The sequence below is a fragment of the Trypanosoma cruzi genome, genomic scaffold (genome assembly GCF_000209065.1).
Source record: "Trypanosoma cruzi strain CL Brener 1047053516293 genomic scaffold, whole genome shotgun sequence".
In the NCBI taxonomy this organism is placed as follows: domain Eukaryota; phylum Euglenozoa; class Kinetoplastea; order Trypanosomatida; family Trypanosomatidae; genus Trypanosoma; species Trypanosoma cruzi.
In genome coordinates, this window is record NW_001849488.1 from 34642 (window position 1) to 59248 (window position 24607).

At 46.0% G+C, this 24607-nt stretch overlaps 7 protein-coding genes and 1 pseudogene across 7 annotated transcripts, besides 43 other annotated features; all 8 read left to right on the top strand.

Annotated features, from left to right (window-relative positions):
* On the top strand, positions 1-280 carry Tc00.1047053503733.5 (uncharacterized protein; the record flags this gene model as incomplete). Its single annotated transcript, XM_806148.1, has 1 exon — positions 1-280. A coding segment is annotated over one exon (280 nt), but the record flags the coding sequence as incomplete, so codon positions are not given.
* Positions 1-9967: a sequence feature (heterozygous, non-Esmeraldo-like haplotype).
* Positions 508-565: a microsatellite.
* Positions 879-904: a microsatellite.
* Positions 1254-1284: a microsatellite.
* On the top strand, positions 1284-2417 carry Tc00.1047053503733.10 (hypothetical protein, conserved; the record flags this gene model as incomplete). Its single annotated transcript, XM_806142.1, has 1 exon — positions 1284-2417. One exon carries the CDS (start codon positions 1284-1286, stop codon positions 2415-2417), a length of 1134 nt encoding a protein of 377 aa, XP_811235.1.
* Positions 2593-2616: a sequence feature (AT_rich).
* Positions 2658-2680: a microsatellite.
* Positions 3003-3028: a microsatellite.
* On the top strand, positions 3158-5407 carry Tc00.1047053503733.20 (6-phosphofructo-2-kinase/fructose-2,6-biphosphatase, putative; the record flags this gene model as incomplete). Its single annotated transcript, XM_806143.1, has 1 exon — positions 3158-5407. The coding sequence occupies one exon, from the start codon at positions 3158-3160 to the stop codon at positions 5405-5407; it is 2250 nt and encodes a 749-aa protein (XP_811236.1).
* Positions 5519-5546: a microsatellite.
* Positions 5767-5789: a microsatellite.
* Positions 6069-6137: a sequence feature (T-rich).
* Positions 6380-7978, top strand: Tc00.1047053503733.30 (hypothetical protein, conserved; the record flags this gene model as incomplete). Its single annotated transcript, XM_806144.1, has 1 exon — positions 6380-7978. One exon carries the CDS (start codon positions 6380-6382, stop codon positions 7976-7978), a length of 1599 nt encoding a protein of 532 aa, XP_811237.1.
* Positions 6457-6486: a microsatellite.
* Positions 6931-6954: a microsatellite.
* Positions 7808-7854: a microsatellite.
* Positions 8063-8095: a microsatellite.
* Positions 8235-8257: a microsatellite.
* Positions 8304-8344: a microsatellite.
* Positions 8656-8684: a microsatellite.
* Positions 8794-8814: a sequence feature (AT_rich).
* On the top strand, positions 8830-9675 carry Tc00.1047053503733.40 (hypothetical protein, conserved; the record flags this gene model as incomplete). The annotated part of the gene is made up of 1 exon (XM_806145.1): positions 8830-9675. One exon carries the CDS (start codon positions 8830-8832, stop codon positions 9673-9675), a length of 846 nt encoding a protein of 281 aa, XP_811238.1.
* Positions 9724-9756: a microsatellite.
* Positions 9902-9922: a microsatellite.
* Positions 9968-10072: a sequence feature (areas merged during assembly that could not be assigned to a particular haplotype. This can correspond to areas where the two haplotypes were merged or to regions with more than two copies in the genome that were merged during assembly.).
* Positions 10073-24607: a sequence feature (heterozygous, non-Esmeraldo-like haplotype).
* On the top strand, positions 10319-11239 carry Tc00.1047053503733.50 (annotated as a pseudogene).
* Positions 11334-11375: a microsatellite.
* Positions 11514-11552: a sequence feature (T-rich).
* Positions 11599-11624: a microsatellite.
* Positions 11902-11948: a sequence feature (A-rich).
* Positions 11991-12035: a sequence feature (A-rich).
* Positions 12385-12421: a sequence feature (T-rich).
* Positions 12803-12885: a repeat region.
* Tc00.1047053503733.70 (phosphoacetylglucosamine mutase, putative) lies at positions 12928-14760 on the top strand (the record flags this gene model as incomplete). Its single annotated transcript, XM_806146.1, has 1 exon — positions 12928-14760. The coding sequence occupies one exon, from the start codon at positions 12928-12930 to the stop codon at positions 14758-14760; it is 1833 nt and encodes a 610-aa protein (XP_811239.1).
* Positions 15251-15295: a sequence feature (T-rich).
* Positions 15736-15794: a microsatellite.
* Positions 15795-15828: a microsatellite.
* Positions 16079-22633, top strand: Tc00.1047053503733.80 (hypothetical protein, conserved; the record flags this gene model as incomplete). Its single annotated transcript, XM_806147.1, has 1 exon — positions 16079-22633. The coding sequence occupies one exon, from the start codon at positions 16079-16081 to the stop codon at positions 22631-22633; it is 6555 nt and encodes a 2184-aa protein (XP_811240.1).
* Positions 23043-23095: a microsatellite.
* Positions 23262-23323: a microsatellite.
* Positions 23415-23491: a microsatellite.
* Positions 23669-23711: a sequence feature (AT_rich).
* Positions 23786-23816: a microsatellite.
* Positions 23929-23956: a microsatellite.
* Positions 23979-24003: a microsatellite.
* Positions 24130-24153: a microsatellite.
* Positions 24299-24324: a microsatellite.
* Positions 24384-24424: a sequence feature (A-rich).
* Positions 24492-24526: a microsatellite.

Sequence of the window (24607 nt, forward strand, 5' to 3'; positions counted from 1 at the left end):
GGGCCACAGACCAGGCCGACACCTGACACGGGTGAAAATTACAAAATCTGCCTTTCTGGAGCTTGCACGGCGAAGAAATCCGTCGGAGCCAGTGATTCAAAAGAGCACAAAGCGTTTTTTTTACAACATGAGGCACTTTACCCTTGTGACGTTTCAGCATCCAAGGGAATTGCGGGGGGTTTGCCGTCTTGTGGCGCCGGCGGATACGACAGAGGAAGACATTGGTAGTCTAGCGGACGTTGAGCCTTTCTCGCTCCTTATGAGAGAAGGCGTCATGTAAATATCAATATGAATAGTGTGGATGAGCAGGGGAGTGAGGGATTACACGTACAAGGGCTAAACATCGAGCAAGGAACAAAACCCCATTACAATCGTTTACTTTCTGTGCATCTCATCAAATACTAGAATGAATGAATTTAATGGACAAGAGAAGATGTATATTTGTTTGGTTAGCGCAAGATGCATGTTACTTTAAATTGGTTATGGAACAATGTTTCCAAAGTGACGTTTTTTTTTTTTTTTTTGTTTCTTCTTTTTGCTTTTTTTTTTCTTTTTTTTTTTTTTTGCGTGGCGTTCTCGTGAGCTATTCTCTCCTTTTGTTTCCTTTGTAAATCCCAGCTTTTACGTTAGTTTTTTTCTTTATTTTTGCGTGTGGAATGCGTCACGTTCCATCTTTTTTTTTTTTTACTACTTTACTTTGGCTGTTGACTGTGGCAGTTATACGCCGGCACCCTGAGAATTTGCGTATGTATTTTGGTCTGATTGTTTCATTTCTCCACTTTTTTTTTTTTTTTTTTGCGTTGCTAATTTGAGGGAAGAATCGTGTTTGAATGGAGTCGCGTGGGGTTCTTTTCCACCAAACTCACCACCCCCCCCTCTTTTTTTTTTTTTTTTTTTTTCTTTTGCAAGTGAATTGACGCAGCTTTCGAGGACGCGTATGAATGTGATTTTTTTTGTACATGTTTTTATCAGCAACTCGTATTTTATGTTTTTATTGAAGATGTCAATTGCTGTGAAATTTGGTAACCGTTTGCATTAACATTCTTCCTTCTTTCATGATAAACAAACAAACAAAAAAAAAAAGAATGAAGTTTTTTTTTTTTTGGGTAACTGTGACGTGTCAGCAGTGGCATCTGTACCGTTTACGTTTTTTTTTTTTTTTTGGGTGTATCTTACATGACATTCTTGCATTGTATTTTTATTTGTGTGGTCTAGCAGCATAGAACATACACACAAATACACAGGGAGTAGTTATACATACATACATACATATATATATATATATGGTGGTTGTGGTCCATTGTGGGGGAATCTTTATGTATGGATCTTTCAAACATGTCGGTATGGGCGGCGGCCGTTTTACATCGGCTGTAATACGAAGAGTTGTGCGAGACCGTGGGGCAGAAAGAGAGTGTGCGGTGATATTTGGCTCGTCTCGGTGTACCGCAACGAAGCACACCGTGTCCAGCGAGGAGCTTCGCGCCGCACTGCGTGTTTTTTCCCTCCCAGACGATGCGACGGACGGCGACATTAAATTTTGCTTTCAGAAGCTTGCCAAGAGCAGTCACCCCGATGTACTCCACCGCGACCATTCCCACGATCACGGCGACCATGAAACGAAGTACAGTGGTGTCAACGCGGAGACATTAAAGAGTGAAACAACGGCTGCAGACAAAATGCGACGAGGTGTGGAAGCCTATCGGTTACTAAGACAATACAGCCGAGAGGAGAGACGTATGATTTTGTCTTTATCTCGCGCGGATGGCGAGGCACAGCAGCGAGCGCAACGCGCGTACGAGGGTCAAAGCCGCGAACAACGTCAGGGCACACAGGACGCGAGTAATGGCACGACGTCAGGCCGGGGACGACGCCCAACGGCGGAATTTAATAATTTTCAGCGGCGCATGGAGAGGATGCGGGAGGAGGCCCCACCGTGGAATGTGTCGGACAGGCGGCGGCGGAGGGAGGGCGCTTTAAATCGGCTCTCGTTCATGTTTGGACCAAAAGGTCATTCCGCTCAGGCAGCGATGGATCGTCTTTTCCGTGAATATCAGCGCACGGGCGGCTTGGGGGATGGCCTGGGCGGCGACCCTGGCCGTCCCCAGTACCCTCCAAACTCATTTGCGTCCACTTCAGCCGCATTCAGTCCAGAGGTAGAATTGCAGTTTATGCAGCTGAGGAAGCAAGCGGAGAGGGCAGCTGTTGTGGATGCGGCCGTAGGGTACCGTCTTGTGTTTGGGATCTTTGCCCTTGTCTTCTTTGCCTTTGTGTGCATGGTGTATGCAACCGTGTCACGGCAGCGAGTGGCACGACGGGGTTATTACACAACGGAAGCATCAGCCACTTCCATAATGGCAAGTGAAGGAGGCGTAGGAGAAAAGGGGCATGGAGAGGAAAGGAAGGAGCAGAAAAAATAACGACATGCACATTCCTGCAGCACAATGAAAGCCAGAACAGGAAAAAACGGCGCAAAAGGGTCTTTTGCATGAGGGCAGGGTTGACTTTAAGGAGAGTTGGATTTTCAAATGTTTACAGAAGGGAGGAGAGGGTTACCATGCAGATATGATGCTGCGAGAAAATCGAACCCTCTTGTTATTTTTTTATTATTTTTATTTTGTTTGTTTTACGCGCCCCTTTTTGGGATTGCCGCCTGTGACAAAAAAAAAAAAAAAAAAGAAAATGGCGGCAGATTCGGCATCTAGAAGGAAATACATATTGGCGGCGCTGAATTAGTGGTTCCTCGTATGTCACTTGTACCGCGGCAATGGCCGCACTGCGAGACCCACTCACTTTTTTTTTTCTTTTTTTTCTTTTATCTTTGGCCTTTTGCCGCACGTGTGTTTGAGCGGGGGTTGGTTGGGGGAAAATTTGTATTTTCATTATACATAACGCTTTTGGTTTGTGGGCTACAAGAGAACTGGGTAGAGGATAGGCGTGGTGGCAATTGTTCTGTGGAAGTATATTCTTCCTTTCACGCGGAGGAAACGAGTAAAAGGGAACGCATATATATATATATATATATATATATTGTCTGTATAAAACATATTCACGATAGTTCACACACATAGCTCCCTTCCTTCCTTCTCCCTTTTCTCCATCCTTTTTTGGCCATACTGTCTGGGAGCACCTTTGCTTCTTTGGTATCTTTTGCCTCCAAATGAGCGTTGATGCGAATGACCACACGGAGGTGAATGAGTGGGCGATTCATTCATCCGTGGAGCCGTCGGATACCCCCATCGCTCCAGCCGACACCCACCCCCTCGCCACTGCAGCCGCAGATGAGGCACGTAAGAGTGCGGCAGATGACGACGAGCGTGAATCACGTCTACTTGAACTAATTAAAGGTCCGATTCGCCCATTTAAAGAATGGAGTTGGCGTGAATCTGCATATTTTAAAGAGCTGCGTGAAGCCGAAAATGTAGAAGAGTGTCGTACGAATGCCAAGCCAGAAATGACATTTGAAGACACTTCGGTGCAATCGCCAGAAACTTGCGGTAACCCACCGATTTCCGCCAAATGTTCTCTGGCGCGCGGGCGTATACACACGGCTCTCTCCTGCGAAGCTGTCCAGACTGTTTTATCTTCTTCCCAGAGCAGCCGGCCGTCCGCTATAGACTCCACCCTGAATGTATTGACTCCCTTGCTCGACAACTATACAATTCCTATTACGCGTCAGGGGCCCGAGCACTTCAGCAGTGATGCTCAAGAGAGTGTGGCGTCACTCTGCATTATCATGGTTGGACTCCCTGCGCGGGGCAAAACGTTTCTGGCGCAAAGGATATGCCGAAATTTGGGATGGCACGGCTATCGCGCAAAAGTATTGAACATTCAGGTGGCGTGGCGGCGTTTGTTACTTGAATACAAAAGATGCCATTCAGGACTCGATGCTCCCAACATGTTACCGGTTGATGACGCCTCCTCTTCAGCCAAATGTACGCTTGCCAAGTCGGAGGGGACGTCGAAAAAATCACCGACAGTAACTTGCAGCAACAGTGAGAGAGACACGGAAATAACTGCGAAGCAAAAGGATATATCCGATCCCGTAGTCTCTTCATTGCCTGAGTCTTCTTTGCCGATGATGGGGAATTCGCAGAAAAAGAACTACGTGTGCGCAGAACAATTTCGTGCACTTACTTGTGACCCTGATAGTGTCGAACGTCGTCTTTATCGACGTGTACTCGAGCGGTATGCTGTCGACGCAAAATCGTTTTATGCTAGTGGCGGAGATGTACTCGTTGTGAACGATGATTTCATTACGGAGGAGCTGCGGGATGAGGCGGAGGCCCTTTTTTCTCCGTTGGCTTCACAAACCTTTTTTATGGAAGTTATCCGAAGTAATGAAAGAAATCAAAAGTTTAATGAATTGAAGCTGCATGATAAGTCAGAGTACCCACATGACGTGAATGCAAGTGAGGCTCAACGAGACTTTGCACGCCGTATTGAATACCTCACTGAAGTGTACTCCACGCTCTCGTCTACATGCCAGAGTCCTGGAGAACCTTCTGAGGATGAGGTGACATTGGGCGATGTGTCACGTGAGAAGGATAAAGTACCGGGGAAAACGACACGAAGGAAGCAACGAGGGCGGCGGTATATGAAACTGTGGAATTCGGTGGAGATTGAAGTGCACGGTGTGACGGGTTATACGGCAAGCCGCATTGTCTCATATGTAATGAATCTGACCCAAGACAAGATTCAACATCCCATTTTTTTTGTTCGACACGGAGAGTCGATATACAACGCTGAGAATCGCATTGGTGGGGATTCTGTCCTGAGCGCCGATGGGGAAAAGGGAGCCAATGAAATATTAGGCTTTTTAGCCTCATTGAAGAGGTACTACTGCGCAGATACAAAAAAGACGGCAGACGGAGAAGGACATGTGAACAACGACGATGATAAAGCGGGAGGGTTCTGCAGTAGCGATTGCAGTGCTCAGTGTGAGAAGCCGGTGAAAGTGGAGGTTTGGACGAGTCAGCTGCGCCGTGCGATTCAGACCGTCGAGAACAGTGAACCGTTGTTGGGGATTAAAAATGTACGTTGGAGTAGTCTCAATGAAATTCACGCTGGTATTTGTGAGGATCTCACAATTGAAGAGGTGCGCACGCAGCACCCGATGATTGACCATTTCCGCAAAGTCAACAAGTACACCTTTCGTTATCCGGAAGGGGAGAGCTACCAGGACCTAGTTCTGCGGTTGGAGCCGGTGATCATGGAACTTGAAAACGCCGACCGCATCGTCGTCGTCGTCGCCCATCAGGCTGTACTGCGAACGCTGCTAGCGTACTTTGGCAGCACCTCCGCGGAGAGTTGTGTACGGCTGGAGTTGCCGCACCGCACCATCTGGCGCTGCACATATGACAGCAAAGGGATTTCCTCACTGGCCGAGATGAAGTTTGGGCTGCAGTGAGCAAAGGAAGAAAAAGAAGAAAATGGAAAACAAAAATGTTAAATAATAACAGAAAAAGAAAATGTAAGTACAGAAGAACGACGCGTATCTTTTCTCTCTGCAAAGATGCACATAAATATATATATCTATATATATATATGCTACGGGAGAGAAGGCGAGGTGGGAACCAGGTGTGTGAGGCGACTTTGAACTTGGAACCGGCAGCAAAATGATCAGAAGAAGAGTGGCCGATAATGAAATGAGTGTTTTCAAGATATATTTTGTTCTGTGCGTGAGGACCAATGAGTATGTGTGTAAAGTGGTGTTCGGAAAGGAGGGTGCATTCATGTGGGATGCATTTTTTTCTTTTTGCTTGCAGGTATATATACATATATATATATATTTCCTCTCTTGTTTCTTTTTTATTTAATTTTCTTTGTACTTTTCTCCGCGTTGTCCAAATATTCTTTATGCGTGTTGGACTGTTTGTTTGAGCATGGCTCTTTGTGTGCCGATGCGTATATACATGGAGCAAAGCGGTGCTTCAAGAAAAAACAAAAACAAAAAACGATTTGTTGCAGTGGACGTGATGTGTGATATGCGTGGGGAGGGGTGTGCAGTTGTCTCCACGTTGAATTTATTTTCTCTGCGCCCGATACTTTCATGCCTCTCTTGCGTTGTGTGTGCTTGTGTTTTTTCTTGTTTGTGTGTTTGTCTTTTTGTGCCCTTTATTTCTTTTTGTTTTTGTCTTAGAGGGAACCGCGAGCCATTCAGTAAGAGCAGCGAGATTCAAATTCGCAAGAAGAATCGGAATAAAAAGGAAGCAGGGAACCACAACAGTCGGAGAACGCAAAAACGAAAAGGAGGCCGGGGGTACGTGTGTGCTTGTGTGCTTGTGTGTGTCTGTGCGGGGCAGGCAGCAGGTGGTGGCATTTGTCGGAGACATTGGCGACTTTCAAGCGAAGGGGAAGAAGGGAAGAGGACAGGGGCGAGATGCATTTGCGGCGTAATTTTCTTCAAACTTGTCTGCCGGAGTTAACCCAAACGCCATTGCGGGGCGGTTGCTCCTTGTCGTCGTCGTCGTCGTCGTCTTCTTCGTCTTCATTTCAATTCTCTCAGGTGCGTCCCAGAAGTGTGTCGGCATGTGCCACTGGCTGCCGTTTTGTCTCCGTTCACCGTCACGTTGCTCTGCACACCACTCTTTTATCCACGTATCAACGCAGCTCCCTGCATTTCTGCACTCTTCTGTGCGCCCGACGCTTCAACGCAAGTAGTCCGCGTCGCGCTCCCACCTTCTCAGAGGTGTCGGAGGCGTGCCATATTTTAGGCGTAGAGGTGGATTGCGATCAGCGGCATTTAAAAAGGGTATATCGTGACTTGGTGCGGAAAAATCACCCCGATGCTGGAGGTGATGAGGCAATGATGAGTCGTATTACCGTCGCGTACGATCGACTACGAGGCATGTCAAAGATTGAGAGGGAACAGTTTAAATTACAGAAGGATACTTATCGCGGGGGAAGTTATTATGCCACAAGGGCAGGCGCCAGCAGCAGCAGCAGCAGCAGCAGTGGATACCGCTACCAGTCGCCTGCTGGTTACGGGGCGTATAACACCCATGCTTCAAACGGCACGCAGGGCTTTTACGACTCACCATTTGGTGAGTATTTTCGTCAGGGTCCCATGAGGTCCCAGGGCTTCTACAACTACCAGCAACGACAGCAAAAATATAGCGAGAATCCCTTTTCATCTTCCCATCCGTTTGGGTTTCACGCACAACTTCGAAGAGCATGGAGTATGCCGGTTTCGTCTATTCTTTTACGTGGTCTTGTGATGTACCTTGGGGTGTCGATATTATTATTGTTGATCTATCGTCAATACCGTGATTGGCTACACGATGACGGATGGAAAATGTCTGAAAGTTTGGCACGATATGAACAGATTTCGGAGCTGCATCGTTTGAGACAAGAGATGAATGAACGCATTCGTTCCACGCGTGAGGCCGCTGCCGCTCAGAATCCTAGTGCACGGGTTTTTGCAGCCCTCTATGATGAAAACAGGGACTACAACTCGGTGGTTTCTTCTCGAGAGAAAGAGCTCCGTGCTTTGGAGTACGCCCGTCGTCGACAGATGGAATTGGGCGAGGAGGCGAAGGGGTGGCCGCAGTTTACGGAAGACAAGGGTCGATTGATACGCCGTGCAAAGGATCCACCCGGTGTCGTTTTCTTTGAGCCACGAAAAGAAGACTTGCGGTATAGACAGCTGCGGAATATGCAAACAGGCCGTGAGTGGAGCGACAAGAAACAAAATGCGAAAAATATGAGTGACAAGGAACCCTCCAATGAAGGCCATGCTTTCGCTACGCCTGTTGCTACTACTCAACCCGGGGTAACCACCATGAGTAAAACAAATGATAGTACCGTGACTAATGCTGCTAATAATACTAATACTAATACTGCTACTGCTAGTACGAGTAAGAATACGGGTACTAGCAATGGTAACACTGCCTCTGTGGAAGTTGATGGGATTACGAGGATTAAAAAAATCATTGGTGACGTATTCCACAATGAGCAGAAAGCCGCACGAAACGAATGAGAGTGCCATTTGTTCAATTGTAGGGGAGAGGGGATGGTGCCCGTTTCTCACTCTCCTTTTTTTATGTGATTTGTTTGTTTCAACTTTTTTTTTTCATTTTCATTTTTTTTTTTTTTTCTGTGTCTGCGCCCATTATATATTTGTGTGTGTTGTTGGTGTTGTGTGCATTTTAGGAGAATGGAGGGGGGGAGGGGGGGGGGAAAAAAAAAAGGGAAATGGCGCCTGTTGTTTAGGCGAAGAGATTAGTTTACCTGGATTTTCTTTTTTTTTTTTTTTTTTCTCCCTCTCTTACTCTCTTACTCTTGTGCCCTTTTGTCTTGTATTTACGAACAAATATGCAAAAAAAAAAACAAACAAACAAAAAAAAATTGCGTTTCTTTTTCTCTGCGTGTCTGGTGAGTGGTGCTTTTCTTCTTCCTTTGTTGGTAATTTAGGCGCGTGTCCACACAATTTGGTTCTTCACTCCTTTTGTTCTTTTTTTTTTTGTTTTTTTTCCCTTAAATGCCTTTTCACATGCACACACTTACCCACCGCCCGTGGTTGGCCTTTGGGTACAGATAACAAGCGACAACAAAATAATAATATTGATAACTGCGTTTAACTTTTAAGGCGGAGATCGAGTTCACGCAGAGAAAAGTTTGAGTCATTTTTTTGGCCACTTGCCAACTCCTCGTTTTTGTCTGTCTGTCTGTCTGTCTGTGTGTCTTTGTGGGCGTTGCGGGGCCGGGGAAGTCTATCTACGATATAAATATTTTTGGGCAGGCATTCTGACGACGGGACAAATCCCCTTTTGTTTTGGTAGGAAAAGGGAGTTGTATATATATATATATATATTTGATTTGCCTGTAGAGATGTCCTTTAAGCAGGTGTTTCTCCGCGACAATGAAGAATGCCACGCCTTTCCCTGGGATGCTCTCACGCATCCGTCGCAGAGCGCTGGGGAGGAGCAGCGAACGATTCATCACCAGTTGGCTTGGTCCGCAGTGTGCGAGAGGGAGGAGGCGGACATGGGGACGCAGCCCGCTCGGAACGTTTCCGAGTTGACATCGGTTTCTTTTTCCTTCCAACCCCCGTTTGCGAGGCCACGGCGAAAGACAGGACGTTCTTCGTTGGGGCGTAGACATGACAGACCTTTATACGCCGCTGGTTCCGCTGGTCCCCGGTGTGGCGAAAAACCGACGCTTTTCGTTGGAGCGGCCGAGGCGGACTTCTGTGAAGACATGGGCTGGAGGCAGAGAAGCAGCTCACCGGTCTCTTCTGTCGAACACAATGCAGAAGACGACGGAGAGGACTTTGATGTTGAGCCTGTGGTGCTGAAGAAGTCGTTGAGCGAGAAGGATCGACGAAAACGCTTGCATTTATCCGAGATGAGTGCCCGTTTGTGTCATGCCTTTGCCATGAAGCCATTCCGACTCGCTTGTGGGCTCGGCTCGGATGAGTGTGATGGTGGTGTTGGTATGGAGAATCAAAGCGGCTGGGGCGCAGGAGAAGAGGCCGCAGTACCACTGCGGGAAAAAGACGACGATGACGACACGACACCCGCACGACAGACGGCGCCAATTTCTGAGACCAAAAGAGGTAATACAGCGCTTAATTTTACCGACAATGACTTGAGTGTTGTCCGTGCCATTGCACTGGCACTCATGGAGGAGGAGGAGAAAAAGAGACGGCAGGAAATGCGGAGGAAAACAAATTGAAGAGTGTCTCGTATGCGTACAAGTATATCCGCAAAAAAAAAAAAAAGAACATACATAGATACATACATACATACGTACATAGACACAATTTGCTGTTATTGTGTATTTGACGGAAGCGATGGGGATTGTGAAGGGGTGAAAGGTGGTGGCGACAAATGTGTGGTCGCCGCCTTCTCATGAAGAAGGAAGGGAGAGGTGAGGGAAATAACTCCTTTTTTTTTTTTTTTGTGTGTGTGTGTGTGTGTGTTTTCGCTTGGCTTATTATTATTATTTTATTCCCTTTTCTCCCTCCTTTTTAAAGGCAATATATCTATATATATATACAGTGTAATAATTTCCTTCTGGCCGAACCACCGAACACCGTCGTACAATCACCATTAACTCATCTGTTTGGCGTAAAACTCTCACTGCACACCGAATAAAATAAGAGTTTACGTAAAGACACATACGCACACGCAAACGCCATTGCCACGAGTATTCCTTCTCTTTTTCTCTTTGTGTGTGTGTGTGTGTGCCTGGGCGAACTCCATCATTTTCAGGATCAAGCAGCACTCAGGAACATATATACAAAAACAACAACAACAGAAAAGAACACGCTCAATATTTATCCATCGAGGACTCTCAGTAATAATAAATATAACCGATGCAAGTTTCGGATCCAACGGCTGCTTCGGTAGAGGATACCTCCAGTTCCGTGAAGGATTATCGTTACTTCATTGGAGGTATTCAGCGTCACATCACGCAACAAGACATTGAACGCTACTTTGCAGCCTTTGGGGATTTTGAGGGGTTTACAATGAAGCGGGATTCGGCAGGCAATTCGCGGGGGTACGGCTGGATATCGTACAGAAGTCCACCCCTGGGAATTGCGCGACAGGACCCACACGTGTTGAAGGGTGTTGTGCTTACTGTGGAACAGGCACGTAGTCGAGGTCCTCACGAAGGCAACCGCTCAGAGAAGCGTAGCTACGTGAATGAAGGAGCGTCCCTCCGCCGCCGCCGATCCCGCTCTCCCTCTTCAGTTCCTCATCTTCCGTGGCGTCACGACGAGGAAACTACCGTCGTTTTACTTCATCACGGCAAGAAAATGCCAATAGCACCTCAAGGTTGCCTGCCATAGCCGTGGGAAATTCCCGCTTGCCACCGTTGTCGACACAGATGTATTCTTCGGCACCTCCCGCTCAATCGTCAACATCCACAACAAGTCATGGGAATGTTGTTTCCACCAACAACTGCGATGATGGTAACACCATGACTGAGACGTATCTTTGTATTCCTATAACGTTGTGTCCATCGGAGTACCTCAGTGACCCTCGAACATTCTGTGCCAGACTGGATCAGAACCGTGTTGGCAGCCTTAACATTGTCCCAACACCTCTCGTTTCCACAAATGCCGCATCCGTTTCCGTTCCACCGCCGCCACCGCCACCGCCGCCTTCTACGAGAAATCTCAGTCAGTATGGTTTGATTGGTGAAAGGGACTCAAGAAATAATGCCGGTTTGCCACAATCCGTTTCGTCTTCAACGACGCGTGTTGCAATGCAGCGTGGTTTGACGCATTGAATTGATCACTTCGTTTGTGAATTGCATTACCCTACGCTGTCCCTTGGTTCCTTTGAAACAAAAGGAAAGGAATGCAAGGAAAAAAAAAAGAGGAAAATAATAATAATAATAAAATAATAAAATAATATTAGTAGTAAAAACGAAGGAAAAATAGCGACGGAAATATATTTGGGTATAAAAAGTGTGTTGAGGATTTCGAAGAATAGGGTGGGAGGGAATATCTTTCCCTTTTGCACTCTTGTCATGATTGATATTCCTTAGCTTCACTATTCCCGTTTTTTTTTTTTTTTTTTTGTTGTTGTTGTTTATGTTTTATGAAGGTGTGTTGTTATTCCTGTTGGTGTTGTGAGTTCCCTCGTCATTTATTTATTTATTTAATTTATTTAATTTATTATTAGTTTTTGTTGTTGTTTATTTTTATCAGCCTGTTTATTGTCATTGCCATCTTCGTGTTGCACCACTTTTCATCTTGGCTTACCCCCATGCAGGGAGGACAATGACCGCACATAGTCAGAAATGCGTGATTAGACGTTTGAGCCTCGCGTATTGGAATGGAAAACACCGATGCTGTAGAACATCCAGTAACGTGCCTTCATGTCGTTACCGGCACGGTAGATGCGGAATGCCTCCTTATTTTTCATTGAACGCAACTGTTTAGACGGCAAAAAGAAGAAAAAGAAGAAAAAAAAAATTAAAGAAAAAAGAAAAAAGAGCGAGAGGGGAGGAGTGAATGAAAAGGGGCACATTCGCATCAAAAGGAAAAACAAAAAACAAAACAAAAAAAACCACAAACAGAAGGCAAGTAAATAAATAAATAATCATAAAGAGTGGGGGAGGGCGGAAAACGGGAACGAAGAAGCAGAGACATTTGGATAAAATTTGTTGAATAAATTTTATAATGAGATGACTGCATTCGAGCTGGATCCACATATTTCCGCATGCCGCTTCTTTTCCTTCTTACCACAACGAGAAGAACCCATCCACACCCTTGACTGGAAATTAGGATGAAACCTGCCACCACCTTTTCCTATTTCAGACGAAGAGTCACAGAGCAGTCCACGTTATTTCAGTTTTTCCTCCATTGCAATGCGGCTTGGCGCCAAGAAGGGCTTGCATATGTGCTTTTGTGTGCGTGTGCGTGGGATGTTTACTTTCTTTTCTTTCATTCTTTTTTTTTTTTTTTGGTTTATGAGAGGAATTTATGGTAGAGGCATCTACTTTTTCTTACTGAATGCGTTGTCCTATTATTCTCTGTACGCCTGTGTGTTTGTCTTCCTTACATCGCTCTTTAATTTTTCCTCATGCCAACTGAACTCTGTAGCTGGACGACACGCTCTGCGTATTTCCAAGAAAAACATGCGACTTCGTCAAAAACGAAAAAAACAACAACAAAAATATAATAATAAATGCCAAATCCATGAAGATTTATAGGACAGAAGTGGAAGAATTGCTGCTGGGGCGAAGAAGAGGAGGAGGACGAGCGTATAATCCCTACCATCTGGTGATTTATGCATGAAAAGTGGTTACATTATGATCATGTGTATTGCAGACTTTTTAAATATTATCTCTTCCATCTCTTTTTCTCTTTTCTTTTTTTTTTCTCTCTCTCTCTCTATATATATATTTTTGTTGACACTTTTTTTTTTTGATTTCACATCACATGGTTGTGTAAAGAGGAATAGAAGAGTCATGCCATTACCTTTACTATTTGCACAGGCGGTGCAAGAGTGCGTCTCGAAGTTTCCGTTGCGACATGACGCGCGCACAGCGCCATTATTGTACGGGACGTCGGGGTTTCGTACATTAGGAGTCTTGCTGCCCCCCGTGGCGGCTCGTGTCGCGTTTGTGGCGGTATTACGGGTGTGGTGGGCCGTTGTTAGTCGCTCGGAGCCTGCTGGCTGTTCTGTTGGATGTATGATTACGGCCTCGCACAACCCCGCCACTGACAATGGCTTGAAGCTGATAGACGTTGATGGCGGTATGCTGGAAGTCTCCTGGGAGAAAGTCTGCACGGCCGTTGCTAACGCCACCACGGCGGAGGAGCTTATGTCTGAGTTGGAGGAGTGGGCGGTCAGGAACAATATTTCTGTTTCTTCTTTTTCCATGGATCAACTTGTGGCGCGTTGTCCCTTTTCAGTGTTGCATCTTGCACGTGATACACGGCCTTCTGGTATGGAAATTCTTTCCGCTGTGCAGACATCGCTACAGTCGTTGCAACTCCCATTTAGGGACCATGGAATAACCACAACACCGCAACTTCATTACTTGGTGCAGCGTGCCAATCAACCATCGATGGCGACAGGAGTAACAAACGTTTTTGAGTTCGGAACTGCACTTTACAGGCAGGATATACTGTCGTCTCTGGGGGCGTTGTTGAACACTTTGACGGAGCCAACGCCGAATAGACGAGGGCGCCGGAAAATCGTTTTGGATGCGTCTAATGGCGTGGGTGCCATCGCCATTTATTCACTGCTTGAGGCTGCGCGGCAGATGTCCTCACAGAATATTTTGGAGGAGCTTTTTGACATTACCGTTCTCCACGACGACGTGAAAAACGATGGCGCTCTTAATCATCTGTGTGGTGCTGACTTCACACAGAAGACCCGTTCACCGTCTGAGAAAATGAAGGAATGGGCTGCAGATTATGGGAAGCAGCATTGTAATGAACCTCGAGAAGAACGAGAGGAAGTCCACTATTATTCGCTGGATGGCGATGCAGATCGTGTGGTAGCCTTCTTTCACGATTGCGATGGAGGAGACACATGGCATCTGTTAGATGGCGATCGTGTTGCCATCCTGTATGCCATGCTGCTCCGGCAGTGTCTTGGCCAGAATGCACTTCAGGTCCTTGACATTGGCGTCGTACAGACGGCATACGCTAACGGGGCCTCAACAGATTACTTACAGCGCCAGCTTGGGCTTCGCGTGTACACCACCGCCACGGGCGTGAAAAATCTGCATCCCGTTGCCCATGCGCGTGACATTGGTGTGTACTTTGAGGCAAACGGTCACGGCACAGTTTTACTCAACAAGGACTCTATTGCATCCAAGGTTTCCTCATTGGCTGACCCACGCGCCCAGGTCATTTTACAACATCTTCCGGTCCTTCTTTCACAGGTGTGTGGTGACGGAATTGCTGATTTGTTTGCCTGCGAATTTGCGCTTTTGGCGTTGCAGATGGACTTTAATGCGTGGTATCATATTTACACGGATCTGCCCTCGCGTCAAACCAAAGTTACTGTACCCAATCCACGAGTGATCACCAACACACCTGACGAAAGACGGGCGTTGACTCCGCCGGGGTTGCAAGAGGCGATTGATGCGGCTGTGGCTGCCACGGCTTTGGCTTCAAACTCTGTGGCGAGGGCGTTTGTGCGCCCAAGCGGCACGGAGCCACTGGTTCGCGTGTACGCAGAGACGGGTAGTGAGGCGCTGTGCAACAGCCTGTGCGAGGTGGTGGAAGGTCTTGTAATACGGTACTGTGATCCACTGAAAAAGGATGCCTTGCCCCACGTAGAGTGAAAGACACGCAAAAAATCAATTTAGCGATTGGGGGTAGCGTAGAGTAGGATGCGGGCACATCGTTGGGCATATGATTACTCACGTATGCAGAATTTTGTTGGCAAAATATACAACATTTTTACTTATGTACAAATGGACGTGGGTGGATGCTGGGAGGTGTAAAAGACCACTGCATTCAAACCAAATGCAATTAATTAATTTTAGACAGTAATTAATTTACGTGAGGTGTGTGGAGGGATTGTGCGGCCCAATTTGAAGGGGGTCGGAGGATAATAGCAATTAGTGGTTAACTCCTCTGCTTTTTTTTTTTTTTTTTTGTTCCCACCCCCCTGATGACGACTGCCCTCCACGCGGCGAGGGGTTTGCCGGCTGCGGGGCCTTCTTTTAAAGGACTGCCACTTTTGTGCGTTCACAGCGGCCCCGGCCATCGTCACATTTGTGTGTGTGAGTGAGTGAGGATGTTGGGTGCAATGAACCAAACTGCCATCTCTTTCTTTTTTTCTTTTTCTCTCTCTCTCTTTTTTTTTTTTTTTTTGTGTGTGTGTGTGCGGTATTTTTAACTTGTGCGAAGTGTGCAGAGAAACATGAGGAGGAGGGGGAAAAAAAAGACGGAGGAGAACATATATATGTACACTGATGTGTATGCATGTGGGGTCTGCCTAGTTGAGGCGGTGGGTGGCAGTGAAAAGAATAACGTCGCCGAGGGGGGACCGCTTGATGAGTGCAAGCCGCGCAGGTGAGTTGACATGCTCACACGCGACGGGGGGTATCAACGGCACGTTTGCCAACATTTTTTTTCTGCTTCTTTGCTTTTGTGTGCTCTTCTTTTTTTATTTATTTATTGCCTCAATAGAAGCAACTGTGTGCGCCAAAAAAAAAAAAAAAAAAACAGAGCAGCCGTTAGCAGCGGCAATAGGAGCATTTGACATCACACAAGAGACACGCCGGCAACATTGTTCAGGACTGATTTTCACGAAACAACAAACAAACGAAAAAAAGCGGGAACCAAAAAAACCAAAAAAAAACAAAACCAAAAACAAACAAACAAACAAACAAACAAGCAAACAACACCGACAAAAAAGCAACAGAGAAAAAAAAGAAGAAGCAATACTTTTGTTTCCCTGGTGTAAAGTGGCTGAGGTAGATTTCTGTCGGGGAACTACCCAGGTGTTGGACGGAGAACGAAACACTACGAAAAAATTACGACGAAGTCGGAGAAGGAAAACAAACAACAGCAAGAAGCAAGCATAGGAAACAACAACAACAACAAAAGGAGAGAGAGAGTGTGTGTGTGGAGTTTGCAGAGAAACAAACCACAATGATGGTGTATCATGGTGGCAAACGGGGGCAGGGCAGGAGTCATTTGACAAGAATTGCAATATGGATCGCAGCAGTGTATATGATATTGTCTTTGTTTGTTTGTCTTTTGACGCATGCGGTGTACGTTGCTGTGGACCCTTCCCTGCCGTTACTAAATGTTCCTTTTTACGTCACTGCTGAATTTTTGCAACAGGGACAGAATTTGTTTCTTTCACGTAGTTCAGTCTGTGACGTGGAACAATTGGTGGACGCGTTTTGTACCCTTCAGGCAAATCGAACCTGCGAGTTTAATGTTACCTCAAAGAGCATGGGTGTAAGTTCACACTACGAAAGGTACGTTCCGCCGCTCTATATTTGCTCTAGCGCCTTTTCTCAAGGGTACATACAATCGCTGCAATTGCATGTGATCGATGTTACTCCACGTTTTGTGTTCTTGGAGCGTTTGTCTACTGTGACAGTTGGGGATGCGACTCCTGTGGGAAGTATTTTTGGCTTTTTCAGCGACGAAGATTGCAATGATGTCATTGAAAATATGCCAGAAAAAGTATTGAGAATGCACAGAACTTTAAGCTTGACTGCCGGTGATGTTGGTGTCATTCATCTCTGCGCCCGGATTCCGTATGGTGATGATGGACTTTACTCCTCTTATATACCTGCGGCGACACTATTGCCTGTATCACCTTTTTCAGTGAGTGAGACGAAGGCTCTTCGATACACCAAACAACTCTTTAAGTTAGACTCATTCAGCCAAATTCCATTTGCCAGTTTTTCTCTTTCTCCAATTTGTCTTCAACTCTTGCAGGAACCGGTGGGGGGTATTAAGTTGCAAAACATAATACTTACCATTCTCGTCCCTAAAGGAGATTATTATTTCTGTACTGGATTACCTTATTACAAAAACCTTCGAGTGTACGTGCCTTCGAGCAACCTTATCACGGTTCAGGAGTACGGGTTGCAGCCACACACAATGTACGCCGGCTTGCCTACCACAATGGAACTTACATTGGACGCAGCGTCATTGGAAACTAATGCTACCGTTGCTACAGCGCTTTTTTTTTCTCCAGGTTGCAAAAAGGATCCAGTTATCTCTTGGAGTACGTCGAGAACATGGACTGTGACATTGCCAGGCTTGTACTACGCATGTGTGGCGGTTACAGACTCAAGCGGAAGCACCATGGCCTTGGCAGCTAATATTACGGTATTGGATGCACCAATAGCAGTTGTGTCACGATCTCCCGCTATCAGGGGAATTGATACTATAGTGAAATTGAATAATCGTGAGGCGTCCGCTCCTGGAGTCATTACCGTTGGTTTATCACTGACACCTAACTGTTTACAACTTGTTTCCAGGTCTGCAACGACAGAGACAGGAGATCAGGCCACGTTACGCGTTCCAGAAGATGCTCTTGAAACGATTTATCTCTGCGTCTCTACCCCTCTTTTCCATACGGGAGGGCATTTGGACGAGAATATTGATTATGGCTACATTTATTTTATCGAAGAAGTTACAACTCGATCCTACACTGTTTGCTACGATACCTTGTTTGTGGGAAAGAAAGGAGCTGTTACATTGGACAAAGATGTGCAGTTTGAAGCAGGCACGAAAGGAATGTTTTCCAATGACACAACATGTGAAACGATGGTTGGGGCCGAATTCTCGATGAATGAGACTGTATTGAAGAATGTGCTGTTTACGGATATTGGGGAGTATTCCCTCTGTGTAAAGCTTCTATATGCCTCAGCGTATGCTCACATTGCTACAGTTGTAGTGTATGGTGCAGTAGAATTGGCCCCCACTTCCATCGTTGTGGGTACCCTCACAAATGTGTCGGTGTCGTTGGTTCCTCCTTATGCTCCCGTGAAAATTCAAACCTCAAAAGACTGCAGTTTTTCACCAGTAGCTAAAGGGGTAGCAGACATGAATGGGGAATTAAAAATTCAGGTGCTTTACGCTAGACAGACAAACTTGACTGTATGTGTAGGGTATGGCGGGAGCAAGGATGAGGGAAATTGGAATATAATACCCGTTGGAGTGTTGCCAATTAGAGAGGTTCATGTCGCTCCAATGGCTGTGATTGTGTCCAAGGTAAACCGTGTGAACTTTATTGTACCTGATGCTACTTCTCTCACCGGATTCCAGGCATTTGTTCATGGAGCGGAGGGCTCGTGCCAATCACCCCCCACGGGGTCTGTGTTGCCTGTTAATGTCCCCAATAAAGGACGGGCATTTATTCTTTTTACACCTCCCGAAGCTGGAGCATGGGAGGTGTGTTTGGGAAATGAATTCAGCACTTTCAGAAGCATCGAAACCATTTTTTCTGTTGCACCATTGGAAATGACTGCGAATCCGCCATCAGGCGCCGCTGGATTGCCGGTCAAAATGAAATTTGGTGGGTCATCATGGTCCGCTCTTAAGCCAATACTATTTTTTATTACGGACAATGTGAAATCATGCGCATTACCAAGTGACGAGGAAACTTTAATATTGGGGGAGGGCTCTATTAATAAAACCAATGGAGTTGCCGAACCGTTCGTGGTGGCACGGACTGGTGCACTGACTGTATGTGTTGGATGGAAAGATAAAAATCAAAGTTTTTTTGTCTATGGGGGTAGCGTAGCTATTGTACCATTTAGGTCTTTTTCACGCTATGCCATTCGCGCACGCACGAATAGCATTTTGGCATTTCCAGTGCTAGATGACGGTTCATTATTTCTTGTGTCATGTCCCTCTAAAAGCATGTGTGGCGTCCCCATTTCGGTGAAAGTCTGTTTACAAGCGACAAAACGCTACTATACAAGTCCATTGGTTCCGTTAAAAGGTGCGGCGGTCGGCCGCTATGTGTTGTGTCAAGAGGAAGCGAATGGAAAAGGGATTGTGGCTTCAACGGTTCCTATATTTGTTGTGGATCCGTTTTTGGTGACCATTTATGATACGATGGTGCGGCAATTTGGTGCAGTCAGGATAGGATTGTCTGGGGGTGATGTGGAAACACGTTCCGAGCCCATTACGCTTTTTACAATGCCACCAGGATTACAATGTAATGAAACGGATGCACGAAGTGAAGAGTTTATTTTTGCTGCAGGAGCTTTTTTTGGGAATATCACCGTGACAATGATCACCCCCTTTGCAGAAGAAGTACGGTTGTGTGTAAAGGCCTCCCCAAGGGACATCTTTCTTGCAGAAGTGTTTGATCTTCTATCTTACATGACCCCCGCGACGGTGGTGACGGATCGCACAACACCTGTGCTCTCAGGATTGTGGAAGGAAAATGTGGTGGCAAAACTCACTGCCCTACCGGACTGTGCGGGGAGTGTCATGAGCGTTCCACCCGCGCTCATCACGAACTACATCTCAGAACTTCGGGTGGATGGCTGCGAGGGTGGCAATGCGGATCTCAAAACTGTACATTACTGTGAAAGCCTAGATGGTGGCAGGGTTTTTGACTACCGTGGGGCGATGGCGCTAGTTCGTCTCCGGAGCTGTGACCCTGATCACCCCTCGGAGATTGCGCCCATCACAGTGCCACCTGGAAGGTTTATATTTAATTACGGAATCGATCGGGCCCGCTTCAATTTTTTTGCGCTATCGGAGAAATCGGATTGCCAGAAGTTGCCAATTGGTAAAAACTTTTTTTTACCGAGGTATGATGAGAAGTTAATTTTTTTTGTTTGCGTGAGTGTGAGGACCGATCCCGATTACGTGTTCACCACCGACTCTCCGACGCTTCAGGTGGACAACTTCAAGGTCTCACCGAAATCTGTTCCGGGTATTTTGGTGGCAGGATTTGGTGCCAAGATGCGGGCGGAGTTGAGTTTAAATTATTGTACAGGTGAGAAAATGACGTTCTTGAGTGACAGTGCGAGCTGCGGTAATGTTCTGGTATCTTTACGTGGTCTTGCGGTGAACCCTTCCCGTGTATTGTTGTTTCTCGTGGGAGCGTCAGGACTGAGCTACGTGTGCGTTACGCCTCAAGGCGATATCAGGAGAAAAGTGGCACTGGCGGAAATCCTTGTTGTCAATCCTCCCATACCATCGATGCTGGATCCAATACTCGTTCTTGGTGCTGCGTTTCACGCGACGTTACAGGTGTCAACAGTGAGTGGCCAAGCACAGTTGTACTCTTTGATTCCAGGGGAAGACGCGCAGTATGCGTTTGCATCTTTTTATACCACTTTCTTCCGCGGTATTTTTTTCTCGATTGATGCATGCAGAAGTACTGTCAATGGGAGCGATGTGGTGTATGTTCGGGATACTGGACGCGTTGTCCTACCAACGAAGGATATACCAGAGGGAACAAAGTCCCTCTCCCTCTGTGCGGGTACTCCCGCAGGTAACCTCTCCGTTGTTGCTGACATTCAAATTTCTACCGCCGTCATTTACCCTACACAGTTTGTTCTTGGTGCGGATGCGGATGTGTTTATTCCACTTACCCCGAATGGAATATTCCACTTAAGACAAGATGACAACTGTCGGGGTGAGGAAGTTGTACCGTCCTTCACAACGAATAGTGAGGGTCGCGGGAGGTTGTTATTTCGACGCTCCTCAGGTGCGGGTTTGCCCTCCGCAGGTCGATGGACGCTTTGCGTGGAAAACACGGGGCATGATGGCGCACCTCCGTTTGATCAAGAAGGAATGGCGATGGCTGCTCCTGGAGTGCCTTTACAGGCTCTTACCACGATTGAGGCTTTTAACCCCGTGTATTACAATGTGCGTGGTACGGATATTATTGTTGGTGTTTCAAGTATTTTGTATTTGCTTGATGACCTAAAGGTTACCGACTTACGTCGTGGTTTTAGCATGGACAGGAGTTGCAAAGAGCAAGTGGAGTCCTATGGATTTTGGGAGCCATTGCGAGCCAGTACTGAACGTGGATTAGGCCGTATTATCGTTTACGCGGGTGAACCTACTCCCGCCTTGTACTTGTGTGCCGCTGTTTCCGTGAACCGTTCTATTGTCTCTCTTCCTCGCCATGGCGCAGTTCGGTTTTTGACACCAATTTTTGCTCTTCCATCAATTGTTCCGCGTTGTGAGCCTCTGCAGTTGGGCAAATGTGCGTCGCTGGATCCGTCGTGGTCGGGTAAGTTTTTTACGGTCATTGTGGGTGATTGCTGCAGTTTTGCGGATCGGTTGAACATTGTTGGAGTGATAGAACGGGGAAGTCGCAATTTATGCACATTGAGAATGGATCATAAAATGTTGGACGATGATCCCCCCCAAACCGAATACAGTGTTTGTGCATGGGACTCACAAGATGCCTCATATTGCAGTAATTTGGGCCGTGTCAAGGTGAGTACCGATTCATGTACTTCTGACATTGGCACATCTGGCTCTCCTATGAGTGAAGAGCTGCTTATTTTAATTATTGTGCTCTCTGTGCTTGTTGGAGTGTTACTGATTGTATTTTTGATTTGCGTGACAGTCCGGTTCTGCCGGATGAAGGAGAAAAAGAAGAGGGAGGTTGTCTTGGCCTACCCGCAGATGCTCGAGCAAGAATTAAACCCGCTGACGATATACGGTTCAACAACTGTGAGTCCTCTACCGATGCATGAGGATCAATCGCTTGGCGCCGCAAATGGAGACCGATTTACCGGCTCATCCCAAACCCCCATTTCTGTTGGCACCTCCGTTGATCGCGCAATGGGCCAGTCGCCAGTGGGAGTGGGTTTGCGGGGAGTGACTTTGATGAATGTTTGGGAAAGCATTGAGTCGGACGAGCGGGATCAGGTTGCTCTGCAGGAGGCACGGGACCGATACAATTATCGTCTTGCATTCACCGATGGAATAGAGCGCATGAGCCTGGAAGAGAAGGAGCAGGCGGTTCCCTTTGAATTGAGTAGTGATTGGGGCAATCCATTGGAGGCGGGTGATGAGAATGCTTCCGCTTCTTTTCGTCGAGCTTCAGCGCCGAGGGAAAAAGATGCGGAGGCATGGATGGATCCCACAGAGGTTCAGATGGAGAGTGAGGGGGGGGTGGCAGCGGAAGAAGGTTCGACAGTCGCTGCGTCATTTCTGCCACATAATCGTACGGATGCCGTCCAAAGCCTTCGTTCAGGGAGTTACACAACAAGGCAGCGCTTCTATGACGAATGTCGATATCTCTTTGAGGGCGAGACGGTACGGCGGCAGCGTGTTGCGAACATGGCGGATGAGGAGTGGCATGATATTGTCGATGCGGAGTTCAACAGTTACGTCCTCCTACAGAAAAATTTCTCAGGAGCCACACTGCCAGAGCCATTACCAGACACCACTGTTCTGCCCTTTGCTGCGGTTGTTGATTACCAAACGGACACTGAGAGTAGCAACAGACATTATGACTTTTGTTGTACCGATGAGGATGATATTTATGACGCACCCACCTTTCCGGCGCCGCCGCTGAATCATGGGAACAGTGGCGAGGCAAAATTTTCCTGCCGCGGTGGTGCACAGAGCGCGACCAATGCACTTACCGAGCGTGATGCCCATGTGGTGGCCGAGGCGGAGAACGATCAACAGTCCGGGGAGTTGACACTGGGTGATTCTAAGTCTTCAGACACAAGGAAAACGGCTCAGTAATACGCGCTTGATGAGCGAGTGCACCATTTTCAATGACAGAAATAATACGAATCACCAGAAATGACGATCATACGATGGCAGGTCCGTTGCGGTGTCACGTGTCATTTTTTTTTTTTTTATTTGGTCCCGCTGCGACGCCAAAATGCATCGAAGTCAAGCAATTACACGAGCGAGAAGAAATAATAAAAGACTGACGACGGCTCCCTTTTGAGCAGCAGCCCTGCGTGTTTGGGAACTGTGAGTGGGAGACACCTCGGCCGTGGGAATCCATGAGCTTCCGATGGACCTTGAGGAGGGAAATGCGGAAGAAACAACAAAAACAACAGAAAAATGGAAAAACAACGACGGCGAGGCGATAATTTAAAGGAATGAACGGAGGCGGGGTGATGAGGGAGCGAAGACACGTGAGAAAAAACAACAAAAACAAGTGAACAATAAAAAACAAACAAACAAACAAAAAAAAATGGAGCGTGTGTGCGTGTGTGCGTGTATAGAGGCACATGACTGCTCTTGTAAAGAACGGGTACAATTTTTTTGATATGCATTCAAACATTCCACCCAAAGCCACAGAGGCATAGATTCGTGAAGAGAAACATTAACTTAAAATGAAAGGCAAAGACAAACAATCAAACAAAAACAAAAACAACAACAACAACAACAAAAAAAAAAAAACCAACAAGAAAAAGAAAATAAAACAATTGATTATTAACGGTACACGATGTTACATGACATGATGCCATAATGTAATGTATACAAAGGTATAAAAATATGCAGATTAATATTTATTTATTTATTTATTTATTATTTTATTTTTATTTTTATTTTTATTTTTCTGTTTTATATTTTGTTTTTGTTTTTCAGGTGGTTTCAAGAGGGGTGGTGCCCTTTAAGTAAAGTATCCGACTGTGCTCTTTCTCTCTCTCTCTCTCATATATATATATATCCGGATACAAACAAATATACACGCTGCTGTGTGCAACGTCACTGTAAGCAACCCTGAATAATATGGATATTATGAACCTCTCCCTTCCTCCGAAAAAAAAATTTTTTTTTTTTTGATTTTTATTTTGATTTTTTACTTTTGGATTGGAAGGAAAAAAAATTTCTACGTGTATTTGTTTGTTTTGTTGGGCTTGCAATGTTAACTTTGAAAAAAAAAAAAACAAACAAACAAAAAAACAAAGGGAACAAGGAAGATGCAATAACGATATAAATTGAAGGGTTATGTATGAGTGGGAATGTAAAAGAAAGAGAGAGAAATGGGTAGCCATTTTGTAGGTGACATGTATCTACGCTTTTTATTTTTATCTTCATTTTTATTTTATGAGAGTTGACCTGCCCCATCTTTCTTTTTTTCTTTTTTTTTTTTTAAATTATTTGTGCGTGTTTTACTGTGTGATGAGATGCAACAACGGGAACGGTTTTGGGTTCCCATCTAGAAAGATGAAAGAAATAGAAGGATGTATGTATGCTTGTCTGTAGGTATATAAGTTGAGTTTTTTTTTTTTTTTTTTTTTTTTGGTTTTGTCGCTTGCGGCAGTGGAACCAACCACTTGTCACAAAGTGGTTATGGGCAGAAGGCACAGGGGCAGCGGGCGGAAAGGGGAGGGAGGAGATGACAGGGATGGAGGGCAAATACGGTGGGGGAAGGGAGCGGGGGGTGAAACTACCACCACTACCACCACCACCACTCCTCCCTCCCTGCGAGTGCGCACAATTAATTGAGGAGGAGGAAAAACAAAACAACATGAAGAAAACAAAACAAAAAACAAGAAGAAAAAAGAAAAAAAAGACCATGTCAGGAACTTATTTTCTGGGGGTCATTCTCATACATGTAAACTTATATACGCACATACATATATATAAATAAATAAATAAATAAATAAATAGATAGTTTTTATTTATTTCGTGGGGGATGGGGGGGGGGGGGGGAGATGAGTAAAGTTGATTTGGGGTTTGTGAGTTTAATTAATT